The sequence below is a fragment of the Triticum dicoccoides genome, chromosome 3A (genome assembly GCF_002162155.2).
Source record: "Triticum dicoccoides isolate Atlit2015 ecotype Zavitan chromosome 3A, WEW_v2.0, whole genome shotgun sequence".
Taxonomy (NCBI): domain Eukaryota; kingdom Viridiplantae; phylum Streptophyta; class Magnoliopsida; order Poales; family Poaceae; genus Triticum; species Triticum dicoccoides.
Window position 1 is genome coordinate 191,148,433 of NC_041384.1, and position 15,144 is coordinate 191,163,576.

Sequence of the window (15,144 nt, forward strand, 5' to 3'; positions counted from 1 at the left end):
CATTACGAACATCGTTGGTTCTGGTTTGATTTGAGGATAGCCCACACTCAAAACAAAGTTTGGACAAGACAATAGATCCCACAACTGATCACGAGGACCAATCGATGAAGATATCATCTTTCTTCAACACACACACAAAAGATATCCCGTGACACGAACTAAGTCAGACAAGCTTTTATCTTCCAACTCTCCAAGTTGTTGTTTAGCTTAACCAACTAGCTCAGGGGTATCCAACACAGATTCTTGGAGAATGGGTGGTTTAGAGGAAAACCAGCATGATCACGAACTCAACATAGCGGTCAGGTGTCAACCTGGTAATACTTCCGAGAAGATATTCGGAACATCAAGAACCACCGATATGTTACTATGCTCGAGAACAATCTTGCTTTCGAGGCAAGATGATATGATCAAATAAGAAAGGGGTTGAATAATCCTAACTCATTGATCGAAGAGTGCACCAGAAATATGGACTAGGTAGCAAGATCAATCTTAGAATGGTAGTTCAATAACCAACACGCTAAGAATGAGAATATTGTCCATTACTACCAAGCAACGAGTTGCTCGGAGTATTGATTTCACACATCACAATTCACTTGTCGGCATTCTAGTTACAACAACACGAGGACCGAGGAATGAATAATGATGGTGAGAAGTATCACTACATCAAGAATTCATAAGAGGTGGTGCAATTCTCATGACATTCCTGACATAAGGAGGCAACACTCCAAGGTAGAACAGAACAAAAGCTGGATTGGCATTTCGATCTACGAATACAACTGCTTTGACCCATTCCTAGATATGGATGAGGTACTGGAGTTTGTTTCTCCTAGTCATTCTGAAATAGAATGACTTGACGGACCACTAGAGTAATAGGCATCGATAAACACGATTGCCAACTACTCCTTACTATCAATTGATAGATGAAGGTCGGAATATAATGGAAGGGGGACAACTCAAAGGAACATATAACTTTCTGAGTTGTGAATGCATAGATTAGTATGTTGAACGAGTTCAACATATTTCTTCCGGATAACCCATGCAGAAAGGTAGAACTGGCAGAGTCACAATTTAGAATGGAGAACTCCTCAAGAGCACTTTGGTTGTGATCTTTTGGTTCAAAAGAACTTCTGCCATAATGGTTCATGGTATTTGGAAGAAGGAAATACCACGGACCTCGAGGACTGTCGCAAGGTTACTAATATCTTAAGGGAACTAGCAAATACTAACAACACGAAGTAGGGTGAATCTCGGGTTCGAAAACCCAGGAGTAGAATACCTACTACTAAATGGCATCACGGGATGCTTTCGAGAATGGTGACCAGAATCCTCACACCGGGAACACAAAGCATTGCTAGATTACTAGGTGACTCCCTAAAACACCTAGGGTCATAATAATAGCTCCAACATATATGTCGAGGCAATAAATTACCTCAACTCACCGGTTAGTGTGCTTATTCTGACCATAAAGGACATCGGGAATGGAAAGAAAGGATTTGCAAATGCATCAGATTATCTAGATACCTGGGATGACTCGGACAGCATAATGGCTGTAAATGCTCAAAAAGATTTAAGACATCATGCAAAATGGTGGCATAACCACTCAACATCACAATATCAGGGTTTTGGAATTAACTAACAACACACGAAAATGGTAGGAACTGAACTGGGGCTTGAAACCAACAATCCTAAGAGTCTACGGATTAGTAACACGTGAACCTGATAGATAGATGAGAAGGCCTAGTTCTTAACCCCGTAGAAAAGAAGAGGTTGACTCAGATCAGAAGGGCATAAGGTAAAGGAGTAAAAAAAAGCCTTACGTTCCCTTCCACAATCAATTCCCTTATATAACTAAAGCATTTCTAGACTCAACTTCGACCAGTTTGGCTTGGTAATCCTACAAGCAGTCAGGCTCTGATACCAAAGCTGTCAGGACCCCAATTCCAAGTCACATCGATCTAGCTGGTAACACCTCATATCACTTTGCGGCCTCACGCAGGTATTCCCACGGGTGTCGCCTTACCATGGCCCGGGACCGTTTCCGCCTTTTGGCTCACGTATATGATAGTGTCGCTAGCATCCATATGACAGAGAATCCGGGCTGACATGACTAGTCGTGAACCCAAAGCGGCACTAACCCATGGGGACAGGCATACATGAATCAACTTCGAACATGTCGGTCAGCAGCGTGTGAATCCGGGCTGTAGCACTGGGCTAACAGGACTCCGGTAACCCGGGCTATAGCAGGCTAGGCAGGACTCCGGATGTCACCGCGTGACATTTCCCCGAAGGGACAGACACAGGAACGAAGTGAAACACATGTCGTCCAGTCAACTGTCCTGAGCAGTAGTGCTGGGCTAGCAGGACTCCGGTGAACCGAGCTGTAGCGGACTACTATGGCTCATGGAAGCACAAGACTACATTTCCCCATAACAGAGGCTACCAAGGATAAACAACTAGGTTGTCGGATCCCACACATACCAAGCATTTCAATCATACACATAATATGCTCGACATGTGTAAATACAACATGGCATCACAACATAACTCTACGACTCAATTATTTATTCATTAGGCTCCGAGGAGCGAGATAATACAAACATAGGTCTCATGACCCAACATTCAGAGTATACAAGTCAAAGCACACGCGGAAGCTTATCTTGTCTGAGTACAGACAACTACAAGAGAAGAAAGCTCAGAAGCCTGACTATCTACAAGATCCTGCCGAGGGCACAAGATCATAGCTGAGGTAACGAGCTAAACGTCGAAGTCCAAGCGGAACTACTAGCGGGACTGAAGTCTCTCTGCAAAACATAAATTAAGCAAACGTGAGTACAAATGTACTCAGCAAGACTTACATTAGAACTAACTACATATGCATCATTATCAACGAAGGGATGGTGGAGTTTAACTGCAGCAAGCCCAGCTTTGACTCGGTGGCTATCCTGAACTACGAGTGCAAGTAACTCTTTTGAGGTGGCGCACACGAGTCCACATATTCACCATATCAATACACCACTATGGATCCGCTCCCGTCTCCCTGCGAGAACGCCATCCATAGCACTCACGCTTATCTTGCGAGTTTTAGAGTATCCACTTTCACTTGTCTATGAACTATGCAAGGGGTTCAAGTATCCATATCCGAGGAACCCGGCTATTCGAATAGATAATGATAACCCTGCAGGGGTGTACTTCTTCACACACGCTCTCGCCACTTATCGCCCTGTACATGTCATGTACCTCGGCAACCTTCAAGCGAAGGCCGGGCGAGGGAGTCGGCCACGACCTGACTAACCAACAAGTCTCTAGTCCAGGCTTATCGCCTATTCGGGTTCCATCCACAAGGAGATCCGGCCGGGGTGTCGCTCACGGCCCCAAACGATGTGTGCAGGCTTCCCAAGCCCACCTCGACGGGTAGATCTACGCTTGGTACACCGTGCCACGGTGCCTAGTCTGTCCCAAGCCCACCTGTACCGGGTACACTTGGTAGACTACTAACACTACCTACAAACACCAAAAACTAGTTGCAACTCCTGGACAGAGATCATGTTGATTAATAAGTCGAGAGGGGCACTTAAGCATTCCAATGTGTGGTAGTAACTGTTCATGGATCACAAACACAGAACTCAGTTCCTGAGGACGGCTGCAATGAGACAACCCACCATTTACTCCTACATGGCCTCTCACCGCTACCTTTACCAAATTGTGTTCACACACTTAGCTCTCAACAGTAGGACATGTTCACCACATTCCAATTCATTCCCGATGAATCAGACCCGACTCAACTCTAAGCAGTAGCAGGCATGACAACAAGCATGAATGAGTAGGCACATCAGGGCTCAAACAACTCCTACTCATGCTAGTGGGCTTCATCTATTTACTGTGGCAATGACAGGTCATGCAAAGGAAAGGGGTTCAACTACTGCAGCATGTAACAGTTGAATCGTTGTTGTCCTAATGCAGTAAAAGAGAGCAGGAGCGAGAGAGTGGGATTGTATCGGAATGAACAAGGGGGTTTTGCTTGCTTGGCACTTCTGAAGATAGTATATCTCTTCATCGGTGTCATCGATCACGTCGTCGGAAACATCGTCTATTAAGAGGGAACAACCACCGGCAAACACAAAAGGAACCACAATCAATCCAATGCACATTCATATGAATGATATGTCATATTAAAGCACTGAATTGAGCTAGTGCAACAGTTAGTCATATTCATTGAAGTGGAATTCAAACCTATAGCAAATTCCAACTCCAAAACTAATTACCATTTATTCCATAATCATGAATTGTCCTATTCAGTGAGGTTAACTTGTTCAAACATGCATGAAAGTGCCATAAAAAGATTCTTTGGATTTTTCTGATCATTTTTCATATATAACTTATTTCATTTGGAGTTACGGTTGAATTTCTATGAATTTTACAAGTTTTGGGTATTTTCTGAAATTTCCTGAATAAGAATAAATCCAGAAAAGCCTATTACTGCATCAGCATGATGTTAGTGTGACGTCAGCAGGTCAACTGGGTTGACCCAGGTCAAACCTGATGCGTGGGACCACTGGTCAGTGACCCAGTGCTGCCTGGGTCACAGACAGGTGGGGTCGGGTCAACGCCCACATCAGCATAGTCAAAGATGACACGTGGGCCCACTGTAATTAGAATAATCTTAATCTTACTTAGTTAGCCAGTTAGTTAGGCAGTGGGGCCCGGCTGTCTATGTCCCAGGGTGTTACTAACTGCGTCATTAACCCTAACTAATCATGCCACGTCAGCATCGCCGGATTAAGCGCCGGCGACCATATCCCGCGGCAGAGGCTCGCCGGAGTTGCTCGGGCTCGTGCTACAGGCGGCCGTTTGCGACACGGTTTGCCGCTACAGCGAGCTGGAGGTGCGGAGTATCTAAAGGAGGCAGCGGCAGGTGCCGAGGTGCAGTGTAGCGGCGGCGGCGGCGGGCGGAGCAGCGGCCGGAGTTCGGGCATCGACCGAGTCGACGCCGCAGAGCACGTTAGGAGCAGCGGTTGGGTGTTTTGAGCTCCTGGAGACGCGCTGAGCGCGTTGCTATGCTCGGCTGCGAGCAGAAGAGCTCAGTAGCACGGGCCTACCGGCCATGGCGGACGGCGGCGCGGGAGCTCGCAGGGTACTGCGCTACAACACGCGGACGACAAGGAAAGAAGGGGGAAAGGGACCAGGGCTCACGGCGAGGTGAAGGGTGCAGACGGCGGGGCTGGGGACGACCCGGTTGGCGCGAATTGGAGCCAGCGATTTCGGTGGCCCGAGGTAGAAGACGACGACGTCGAGGGTGTTGCGGTGCTTCCCAGCTCACGTGGCTCGGTGGAGTTGACGGGGACGGCGTGGCGGAGCTCTCGATCACGTTGGATGGGCAAGGGGGCTCGGTGGCCGCGGTGGTGACGAGCAGCGACGGCGAGCTCCGCTAGGGGAAGAAAGCAGAGGAGCGAGGGGAAGAGAGGTCCAGAGAGCGAGGGAGAAGCAGAGGGGTCAGTGGGTTCCGGAGGCCACGGGGAGACGATCCCAGCATCGCGCTGGCCAGGGAGGGGCCAGGCAGGCAAGCAGGAGGTGGAGGCTCGGGCACGGCGCGTCGACACGCCTCTGCAAGTAGGCAGAGGTTGAAGACGGCTCTGCCCCTGGTGGGCTGGCCGGTGAAGCTGGGCCGACTACAGGTAATTGGGCCAGGTAGGTTCCTTTCTCCTCTCTCTTTTCTGTTTCTGTTTTCTATTCTTTTATTCCTCTGTTTTGAATTAGTAAAAATACTAATTCATTTTGTAAAAATCCTGAGAATAATTGTGGGCACTTTTGAAAATATTTACAACAGCCCTCAAATGCTTTCAAGATTATTTGGACATTTAAAATATTTTATAGCATTTAAATGTCCAAATTCAAATACTTATGATTTAATTCAAAAATCCAGAATGTCCTAGAAAAGGGTGCACCATTTTTGCCAGGGGTTTTGGCCCAAACCAGAAATGATGAACATTTTGTGAAGGGCATTTTGGGTTCTTGGAAAAGATTTTATTTTGACCCTAGTTGAATTCATTTGGTGCTATGGTTTAAGCATCCCCATTTCAAAATTAATAGAGATTGAAAATGATGCATGGATGCAATGCCACTAATTACAAGATGATTTCTAGGGCTGTGACAATAACTAATGGCACGGTTGGGTTACCCACGCCCATATTGATGAGAATCCCGTAATAAGGGGGACACGATCTCTGCTTTGACAAGACATGTCAAGAGACTGTCTCGCGTTATGTGTGGGGCTGGTTAAAGAAAAATGGTTCGAATGAACATCGGGCCATGGCATGATGTCATGTTGCGAAAACGTGTCAGCAGAATAGATTTGTGGAAATATTATTCTCTCTACGGTGGTATGTGGAACTTATTTTGCAGGGTCGGACACTATCCTTGTATTCAAATTATTCCGTGGTATATTCGGAGGAGGAACCCGCCTTGCAATGCCGAAGATAACATTGCGCGCCAGACTCATCGTCATTGAAGCCTGGTTCAGGGGCTACTGAGGGAGTCCTGGATTAGGGGGTCTCCGGACAGCCGGACTATATCATGTGGCCGGACTGTTGGACTATGAAGATACCAGATTGAAGACTTCGTCTCGTGTCTGGATGGGACTCTACTTGGCGTGGAAGGCAAGCTAGGCAATACGGATATGTATATATCCTCCTTTGTAACCGACCTTGTGTAACCCTAGCCCCCTCCAGTGTCTATATAAACCGGAGGGTTTTAGTCCGTAGGACAACATACAATCATACCATAGGCTAGCTTTTAGGGTTTAGCCTCTCCGATCTCATGGTAGATCAACTCTTGTAATACTCGTATCATCAAGAATAAATCAAGCAGGATGTAGGGTTTTACCTCCATCAAGAGGGCCCGAACCTGGGTAAAACATCATGTCCCCTGCCTCCTATTACCATCTGCCTTAGACGCACAGTTCGAGACCCCCTACCCGAGATCCGCCGGTTTTGACACCGACGGCCCCCCTAACTGTTGGGATCCACCAGCTACATCTTCGCAGGCAAGGAAGTGCCTGACAGTCGGGACCCACCTGGTCGAAGCGTACGTAGCATTCTCATTCTGGTCGCGAACGTGTACGTACATACTGGTCGATGTAGAGGACGCATGTGTCGTAGTAGAGATGCGCACGTAGCATGTACACGTACGTACAGCGGCCAGTGTGCAAGAAATAAAATACGGCCACGTACGTACATACGGGCAGGGTCTCGGCCGCCTACTCACGCATACGTACGACTAGGGCTCGTGTACATGACTGGGTCGGAACGAAGAAATAGCGTCGTCGTTGTGTTCATGGGGAGCCAACCGGCTGGGTCGGAACGGAATGCGTCATCGTGTTCATCGGGAGTTCTTAGACGGAACAACCGATGGAAACGAGGCCTGGCGTACCACAGAATGGAGGAAACAACCTTGTGTTCGACCGGCCACGTTTGAAATGGGATCCTGTTCATCGGGAGGGGTCTGGCGTACCAAAAAAGGGAGGAAACGGACCTCCTACGGTCAAAACAGGGGTCCTGTTGATCGGGAGGGGTGTGGCGTACCGCAAAACGGAGGAAACAGACTTGTGTTGGAGCGCTACAGTCGAAACGGGGGTCCTGTTCATCGGGAGGGGTGTGGTGTACCGCAAAATGGGACTCCACAGGATACTGTTCATCTCCACCGTCAACCCCCTCCAGCCTCCATGGGCTACTGTTCATCCACCATCGACCTCCTCCAGCCTCCACCTACGACTGTTCATCCACGGGCTCTTGTTCATCCAGCCTCCACTATGCGCTACTCCACCGGCTACTGTTCAACCAGCCCTCTCCACGGGCTCCTATTCAACCACCCCTCCACGGGCTACTGTTCATCCTGCCATCCACCGTCTACTGTTGATCCTGCCCTCCACGGGGTGGTCCTGTTCATCCTGCCCTCCACGGGTGATACGTCTCCAATGTATCTCTAATTTTTGATTGCTCCATGCTATATTATCTACTGTTTTAGACATTATCTACGGGGGTCTTCGTGAGCAAGCGAGTCAGATGCACACCCACTTAGTTTATTTTGTTGAGCTTTCATATACTTATAGCTCTAGTGCATCCGTTGCATGGCAATCCCTACTCACTCACATTGATATCTATTGATGGGCATCTCCATAGCCCGTTGATACGCCTAGTTGATGTGACACTATCTTCTCCCTTTTTGTCTTCTCCACAACCACCATTCTATTCCACATAGTGCTATATCCATGGCTCATGCTCATGTATTGCGTGAAGATCGAAAAAGCTTTGAAAATGTCAAAAGTATGAAACAATTGCTTGGCTTGTCATCGGGGTTGTGCATGATTTAAATACTTTATGTGGTGAAGATAGAGCATAGCCAGACTATATGATTTTGTAGGGATGGCTTTCTTTGGCCATGTTATTTTGAGAAGACATAATTGCTTTGTTAGTATGCTTGAAGTATTATTATTTTAATGTCAACATGAACTTTTGTCTTGAATCTTTTAAATCTGAATATTGATACCACAATTAAGAAGATTTACATTGAAATTATGCCAAGTAGCACTCCGCATCAAAAATTCTGTTTTTATCATTTACCTACTCGAGGACGAGCAGGAATTAAGCAGGAATTAAGCAGGGTTCAAGTCTGGTTGTAGACTATACTATACCTGACCCACTTTTGCCAGAACTTTAAAGGGGTCGTAGTATTTTAATCGCAGCTTAAACAAACCCCTGAGTCCAAATGTGTTTTGTCTGTAGGGTTGGATTCTGATGTCTACCATAGCACCAACTTCCAGCTGACGGTCAATGCGGTTTCTGTCAGCTTGTGCCTTCATTCTAGCTTGAGCTTCTTGTAAGTTGTGTTGCAGTTTCTGCAGGAGTTGCTGTTTTTCTGTAACTGAGAGCAACTCCAATGGGCCGACCTAAACGGATGGTAATTTCGTTCGTTTTTTGTCTGTTTGGGTCGGCCAGGCAGACACGGACGTTCGCTTCCGTGTTTGGGTCGGCTCGTGCGCCCAACACTGGCCCGATCCATTTTGACGGCGCCAACAAAAAAAAATTGTGCATATATATTTAAAATAAAAGCAATTTAATTAAACATTAAAGCCGGCCAGGAAGACCGGCGAGAGTCCACGCGTCCACATTAGCATTAAATAAAACTAAAAAACTAAACTACGAGGTGGCACGCTACTCTAGGCGTCGTCGTCCTCGGGGTCGGTGAGTTGAGGCGGTAGGACCTCGGAGGGGAAAGGGACGGCGGGGGCTTTGCCCTTGGCCTTGCTACTGCTGCTGCCGGCGCCGAAGAAGAGCCCCATTTTGGTTTGGCTAGGGTTTGCCGGCGACGGGGGAGCGAGCTTGCCTAGATGTGAACGGCGAGTTTGGATGAGGACAGCCCCACTGCACGATCGGCTTAAAAAAGACGACCGCCTTCGCTGACGCATGAGCCCGTGGTCATAAATTAAGCTGACCACGTGGGCAGCGGGTAGTTGGACGGCCGCCAGGTGAGGACGCCGCGGACAACGAGAAGGCGCGCGTGGCGTCCGTTCGGCGCTGCACTGACGCATTTGGGACGCAAATTTGGGCCGCAAATGCGTCGGCGCAGACATGATTTGGGTTTGGGTCGGCGCGTTGGGTCACCACTTTTGTCCGCGTCGACTCAAACGGACGCGGGCGGATGAAATGGGTCGCCCCGAGTTGCTCTGAGATTTGTGTTGCGGTTGAGGTTTCCATGTTTAATGATTCCTTCATGGATAGTGTATTATGGGGGTCACTCACACCATCAGCTAGTTTCTTCAGCAGTTTACAGCTGCCAGGGTCATTGATGTACTTCCTCCGATCCATATTAACATCTTTAATCCAGTCTGGAACACAAGAGGTAGCATAGCACAGTGTCGCCCCGGGACAAAGCATCAGCCACAATGTTCTCTTTTCCTCTTTTGTATTCAATAGAATAGTTAAACTCAAGTAGCTTCACAAGTAGTCTGTGCTGGATTGTCATGCATTGAAGGATTTGTTGGTCAGTTTTGATGACAAGTTTATTGCCCAAAAAGTAGTGTCTTCACTTTTTAATGCCTCAAAATAGCCATGGCTTCTTTTTCATATATAGATTGAGCAGCTGCTTTAACTCCTAAACATTTGTTGTAGAATGCTAGGGGTTTAGAGCACCTCCAGCCGTTGGCCCCCCAGGCGGCGATTTTACGCGCCCCCTAGGGGTGAGCCGGTGCTAAAATCGGCGCGGGGGCGACCGGGTTCCCGGCCCCTCGCCCCAGGGTCGCCCCCGACGCGGGTTTTTTTAAATCTGAATTCGGCAAAGTTTGGCTAAATCCAGCAAATTGAACAGAAAAGTTCGGCTAAATTTGACAAACCTGATATTAATATTCAACATGTTCGGCGTTACATAAATTATTTTAAAAACAGACTTCTACGGGACGAAGAAGTCGCTGAGCGCGGCGAAGTCGCCGACGTCGCCGTCATCCTCGTCGGCGGCGGCGGCCTTCTCCTTGATGGCACGCCCGCCCTACTGGACCCCTGCCCGGCGTCTCCATAGCGGACCGGTGGTGGCGGCGTGTCGTCGTCGAGGACGACGACGCCTCCCTCGTCCCGGCCACGGCGCCGAGCTTCAAACCGCGCGTAGGCGGCGCGCTGGCGCTCCAGCTCCGTGCGCGCCCAGTCGTCGCGCGCCCATTTGAGGGTCGCTTCGTCGTCGAGCCCGGGCTCCGTCTTCACGACGTGGAGCCCCAGCTCCGTCTTTGGCTTGACGAAGCGTGGAGGGGCCGAGGAGGAGGTGCGCCGGCCGCCCTCGTTGATGACGATGCCGGCTCTGCGGGTGCGCCGATCGAGCGGCGTCTCCGCGGGGGGCTCGGCCTTGACGCCAAAGAGCGCCGGCGAGCCGAAAGAGTGGGAGGAGGAAGAGGAGGAGGAGTCGAACCTCCTGCGCTCCGGTGAGGGGGGGGACGGCCGCCGCGGCACGGTATGCCAGCGGCGGGTTATTGCCGCCCTCGAGGTACTCCAGCACCTCGTGGAGCGTATGGCCCGGGACGCCCCACGAGAGCGGCGGCCGTCGTTGTTCTTAACGCCGCCCACCACCGACGCCCCGTTCGTGGACGCCAGCCGATGCGCCTGCCACCGCTGGAAGTAGTCCGCCCACGCCGCGTGGTTGTTGGCGGCGTACTGGGGGAGGGCGCGCTGCTCCTCCGTGAGGGACGACCGCACGTGGTCGACCTCGGCGGCGAAGACGCCGAGGCGCGCGTCGACGTCGGGCACCGAGGGGATGGGGACGCCGCCGTTGCTGAGCCTCCACCCCATCGGCCCAGCGCGCATGTCCGGCGGCGCCGGGATGTTGGCCTCGAAAAGCAGCCACGCCTCCCACTCCTGGAGCGACCGACGGCCGAAGCCGTTGGCCGCCGCGGCGTCGTCGGGGAAGCGTTCGGCCATCGCTAGAGAGGGAAAGGAAGGGAAGAACAGGGGAGATGGCAGAGCTCGACGACGCGGACGGGAAAGAGCAGAGACTCGGCGGCGGCTGGTTTGGGCTCAGACTGGTGTGGCCAGCGGCGAGGGGGAGCGGCGGGTTTTATAGCCCACGCCGTGTGTACGCGTGGCGGGAGGGGAGGCGTCGCCGCGCCGCCCGTGAGGAATCAATGGCAAGGCTGACCGACGACAACCTTGCCATTGATTCCCCATGGGAAACCGAGGCGCTCTGGGGGAAGACGAGGCGTCGTCTCGCTGACGCGGCTGGCCTGCGGCTCTTTCGCGCCAAAACCGCTTGCCCCGGCGCCCCCGCCCCCCAGCGCACCGGGTTCGGCCTGGGTACGCCGGCGTCAATTTCGGTCCAAGCCGATGAAAAACAGGCTCTTAAGGGCGCGACTGGGCCGATTTTTTGGCGCCGGTGCGAGAAAAACGCCTGGAGAGGGCCTGTTGGGGACGCGGCTGGAGATGCTCTTACCACTTTCCATAAAAACTGCTCCCAAACCTGTCCCACATACATCAGTCTCCAGGACAAAAGGCCTACTAAAGTCAGGCAGAGTTAATACAGGGCAGGGGGTCAGTTTTGTTTTGAGTACTTCAAATACAGCCGTGTGTTCTTGGGTCCATTGGAAGGCGTCTTTCTTAAGTAGAACATGGAGTGGCCTGCATATCTTAGCATAATCTTTGATGAATCTCCTGTAGTATCCAGTAATACCCAGGATTCCTCTTAGTTTAGAGATTGTAGTAGGGATGGGCCATTCAACAATGTCCTTCATTGTTTTGGGGTTGGTAGTCACACCAGCACCTGTGATCACATGGCCCAGGTATTCACCTTGTCTGTTGCAAAGATGCATTTGGGCAGCTTAACTGATTGTAGGATTTCCAATGTGATCTTGAGGTGTGTCGCATGCTCCTCTAATGTCCTGCTGTAGACCAAAATATCATTAAAAAAAAGACCAAGATGAATTTCCTGAGATAAGGTGCAAAAACGGTGTTCATGAAACTTTGATAAGTTGCTGGAGCATTAGTTAGCCCAAAGGGCATAACCATGTATTCATAGTGAACCATGTGAGTTTTGAATGTTGTTTTTGGTATGTCAGCACTTGCCATTCTGATTTGGTGGTATCCAGACCTGAGGTCTAATTTACTGAAAATTGTAGCCCCGTGTAGTTCATCTAGCAAGTCCTCTATCACTAGCATAGGAAACTTATTCTTGATTGTAATAGAGTTGAGTAGTCTGTAATCCACAGAGCCCCCAGCTCCCATCCTTCTTTATGACCACTAGATGACCCGTTGCGCCCATGGCGCAAAGGGCGACAGGAAGCCAAGTATTGAAAGAGTGTATAAAAAAAATCAGACACAGATTGAAAATGATACATAGTGTTCTAAGAAGCTAAAGATTGATTATTTACAATGCTATTAGGAAGGAAAGTAGATAGTCAGAGAGGCATGATGATGGTGTTTTGAAGTGATGAACATTACACGTTTCATTATAACTGTTGCTCTTAGAACACTCGATGGTATATGTTAGTGCTATAGCTCTTGAGCGGAAGGTGGACGCTAGTAGGTAGGGCATGTGTTTTCCTTGGGTAGCATATTCGGTGTTGTTGTTAAGTAGTTGATGCTTCAAACAGAGAGAGCAGTATAAACAGATAATTATAGATAAGGGTGGCATTATGCATGTTAATAGATGGATGTGCAGCACATGAGCAACAACAGTAGAGGTTACATAGGCAAGAGCATAAGTGGTAGCTGTTGAAAAGCAACACATGGCATCGTTGAAAAACAGAGGAAGGTTTCATCTTGTTATAGAGCCTGATTAGGAGTTCTTGGAGCGCTAGATCATATTTAGATACGACTTGTGTTGTTGTCAATGGTTCATCTAAAGGCAAATGCACGATGAGAACCAGGCGCTGCTTTGTGGTGACCTTGAAGCGAAAGACGCAGATGTTTCCTTAATGGATGTTTGCAAGGTAGCGGAATTCTGACCAGTTGGTGGTTATGGTGGCTCTCTTGTCGGTTCCTAGCATGATGCGACATTTGGCGTGCAGTTCACTGTTTGCAAGTTTCACCTTGAGTGTATCATCATCTGGGTCAATGTAATCCTTCAGGTTTTTTCAGTGTAGTAAACCTGAAAATACTGGTGAGAGAAAGGAATTAATTGAATGTATTGCAGACTGTAGTTCGACTCTTACATTGAGAAGGTTCAAATATAGATAGTGAGAATAGTTATTACTCCCTCCGTTCCAAATTACTCGTCGCAGAAATGGATGTATCTAGAACTAAAATACATATAGATACATCCATACTTGGGACAAGTAATTCGGAACGAAGGGAGTAGTAAATAATAGCAGGAAGCAAAAGAAGAGTGCAGAGCATGCTACATTCTTTCCTAGGTACAGTATAAGATGTAAATTGGTTGTTTCTGCATGTATGGCACTCTAATGAAGGAGAACAAATATAGGACGGAAGAAAACATACACATGACCCTAGAATATTAGTTACTAACCGTTAATGTTCATGCTTGACTTTTCAGATACATGTAGGAACTTAATGAGAGTCGCTGCACTGGTACTAATAGCAATGTATTAAGTTTTTTCTAATATATTTTGCAATAAAGTCAATTTCCAGAACAAAAAGCACACTGTAGGTTGTACTTGACATGATCAGTCAGGCAAGTACTTTAGTTGTGAGGTATAAGCAAAGATCATTTTCTGTTTCAATGAAGTGGGAGGAAGGATGTTACCACGCGCTGGCCTGGCTTTGAAAATGTTTTGTTGATGGTGCACACATAGTATTTGATGTCTGCCTTTTTGCGGCGGAACATGGCAAACAAGGTGTTCACATGGTGCTGATAGAGCTTAACTTCATTGCCCCAGTGACAGTATTTTTCAAGCTCTCCGCAGTACTGGATAGCAGGGGGTGGCCCTGATTTAGGTAAGAACCAAATGAAGGAGCATATGTAAGAAGACTGAATATTATTTATTGTTAAGAGACTAAGCTTTCACTAAGAGAAAAGCTGAATCAAGCTGTAAACTTATGGTAGGAAAAATAAAGCAAGCAAGGTAATTAAGCTGAGCATTATTGATAGGAATGATATACGGGTTTTTTTGGGTTTGAAGCAGTAAATTGGCGTCGGAGAAGTATAGCAGATCATAAAAACTATTATTATCAGCTGCAGCTCGTAAAGTTGGGAAAACATAGATGATTGTAGAAAAATGATATAACAGCAGTTAGATTACATCCTGCCTGAAAGAGTCATCTTTAAAGGAAACAGTAGAAATGAAATGAAATTTCTTTTTGGAATATGGTCATTTTCATTTCAATGGAGAATAGCAGAACAGAATAATGTGTTGTGCGGTGTTGTTTTATATATGGTGAGTAAGGAATGGGCTCACCGCGAATGATATACTCTGGATGCTCACATTCTTCACCCTGTACAATTGTTGAGAGAATTGTTTGAGTAATCAGAAACTTGTTTGTTGGCAATAGCAATTGTGTAGCTTAATGGCGATACAATTTAATCATGCACTTTAAAAGAAAAGGAAAATGGATTTAACTTGTGTGATTGGGTGCTTTTATAAATGGTGATTATTCTGAATGTGATCCGTGATCCAGCAAAGAAGCAATAAAAATACCATACAAATTTGCCACTAAGGTA

The 15,144-nt window shown here is 48.2% G+C and overlaps 1 protein-coding gene across 21 annotated transcripts in view; it reads right to left on the bottom strand.

Annotated features, from left to right (window-relative positions):
• Positions 1-11,938: 11,938 nt before the first annotated feature.
• LOC119267821 overlaps positions 11,939-15,144 on the bottom strand; it is a 24,763-nt gene continuing 21,557 nt past the window's right edge. For 12 of the 21 annotated variants that reach the window (XR_005132666.1, XR_005132669.1, XR_005132676.1 and 9 more), the window contains 3 exons: positions 14,882-14,918; positions 14,230-14,411; positions 13,125-13,623 (listed from right to left, as the gene is read on the bottom strand). Coding sequence is in view for 1 of the 21 variants with exons in the window: in XM_037549261.1 (XP_037405158.1) it covers positions 13,591-13,623; positions 14,230-14,411; positions 14,882-14,918 (252 nt within the window). In the remaining 20 variants the exon portion in view is untranslated. Of the gene's footprint in view, positions 12,410-13,124; positions 13,624-14,229; positions 14,412-14,881; positions 14,919-15,144 lie in introns of those variants that run through there. The other 9 variants (XR_005132682.1, XR_005132681.1, XR_005132680.1 and 6 more) reach the window with 9 other exon arrangements.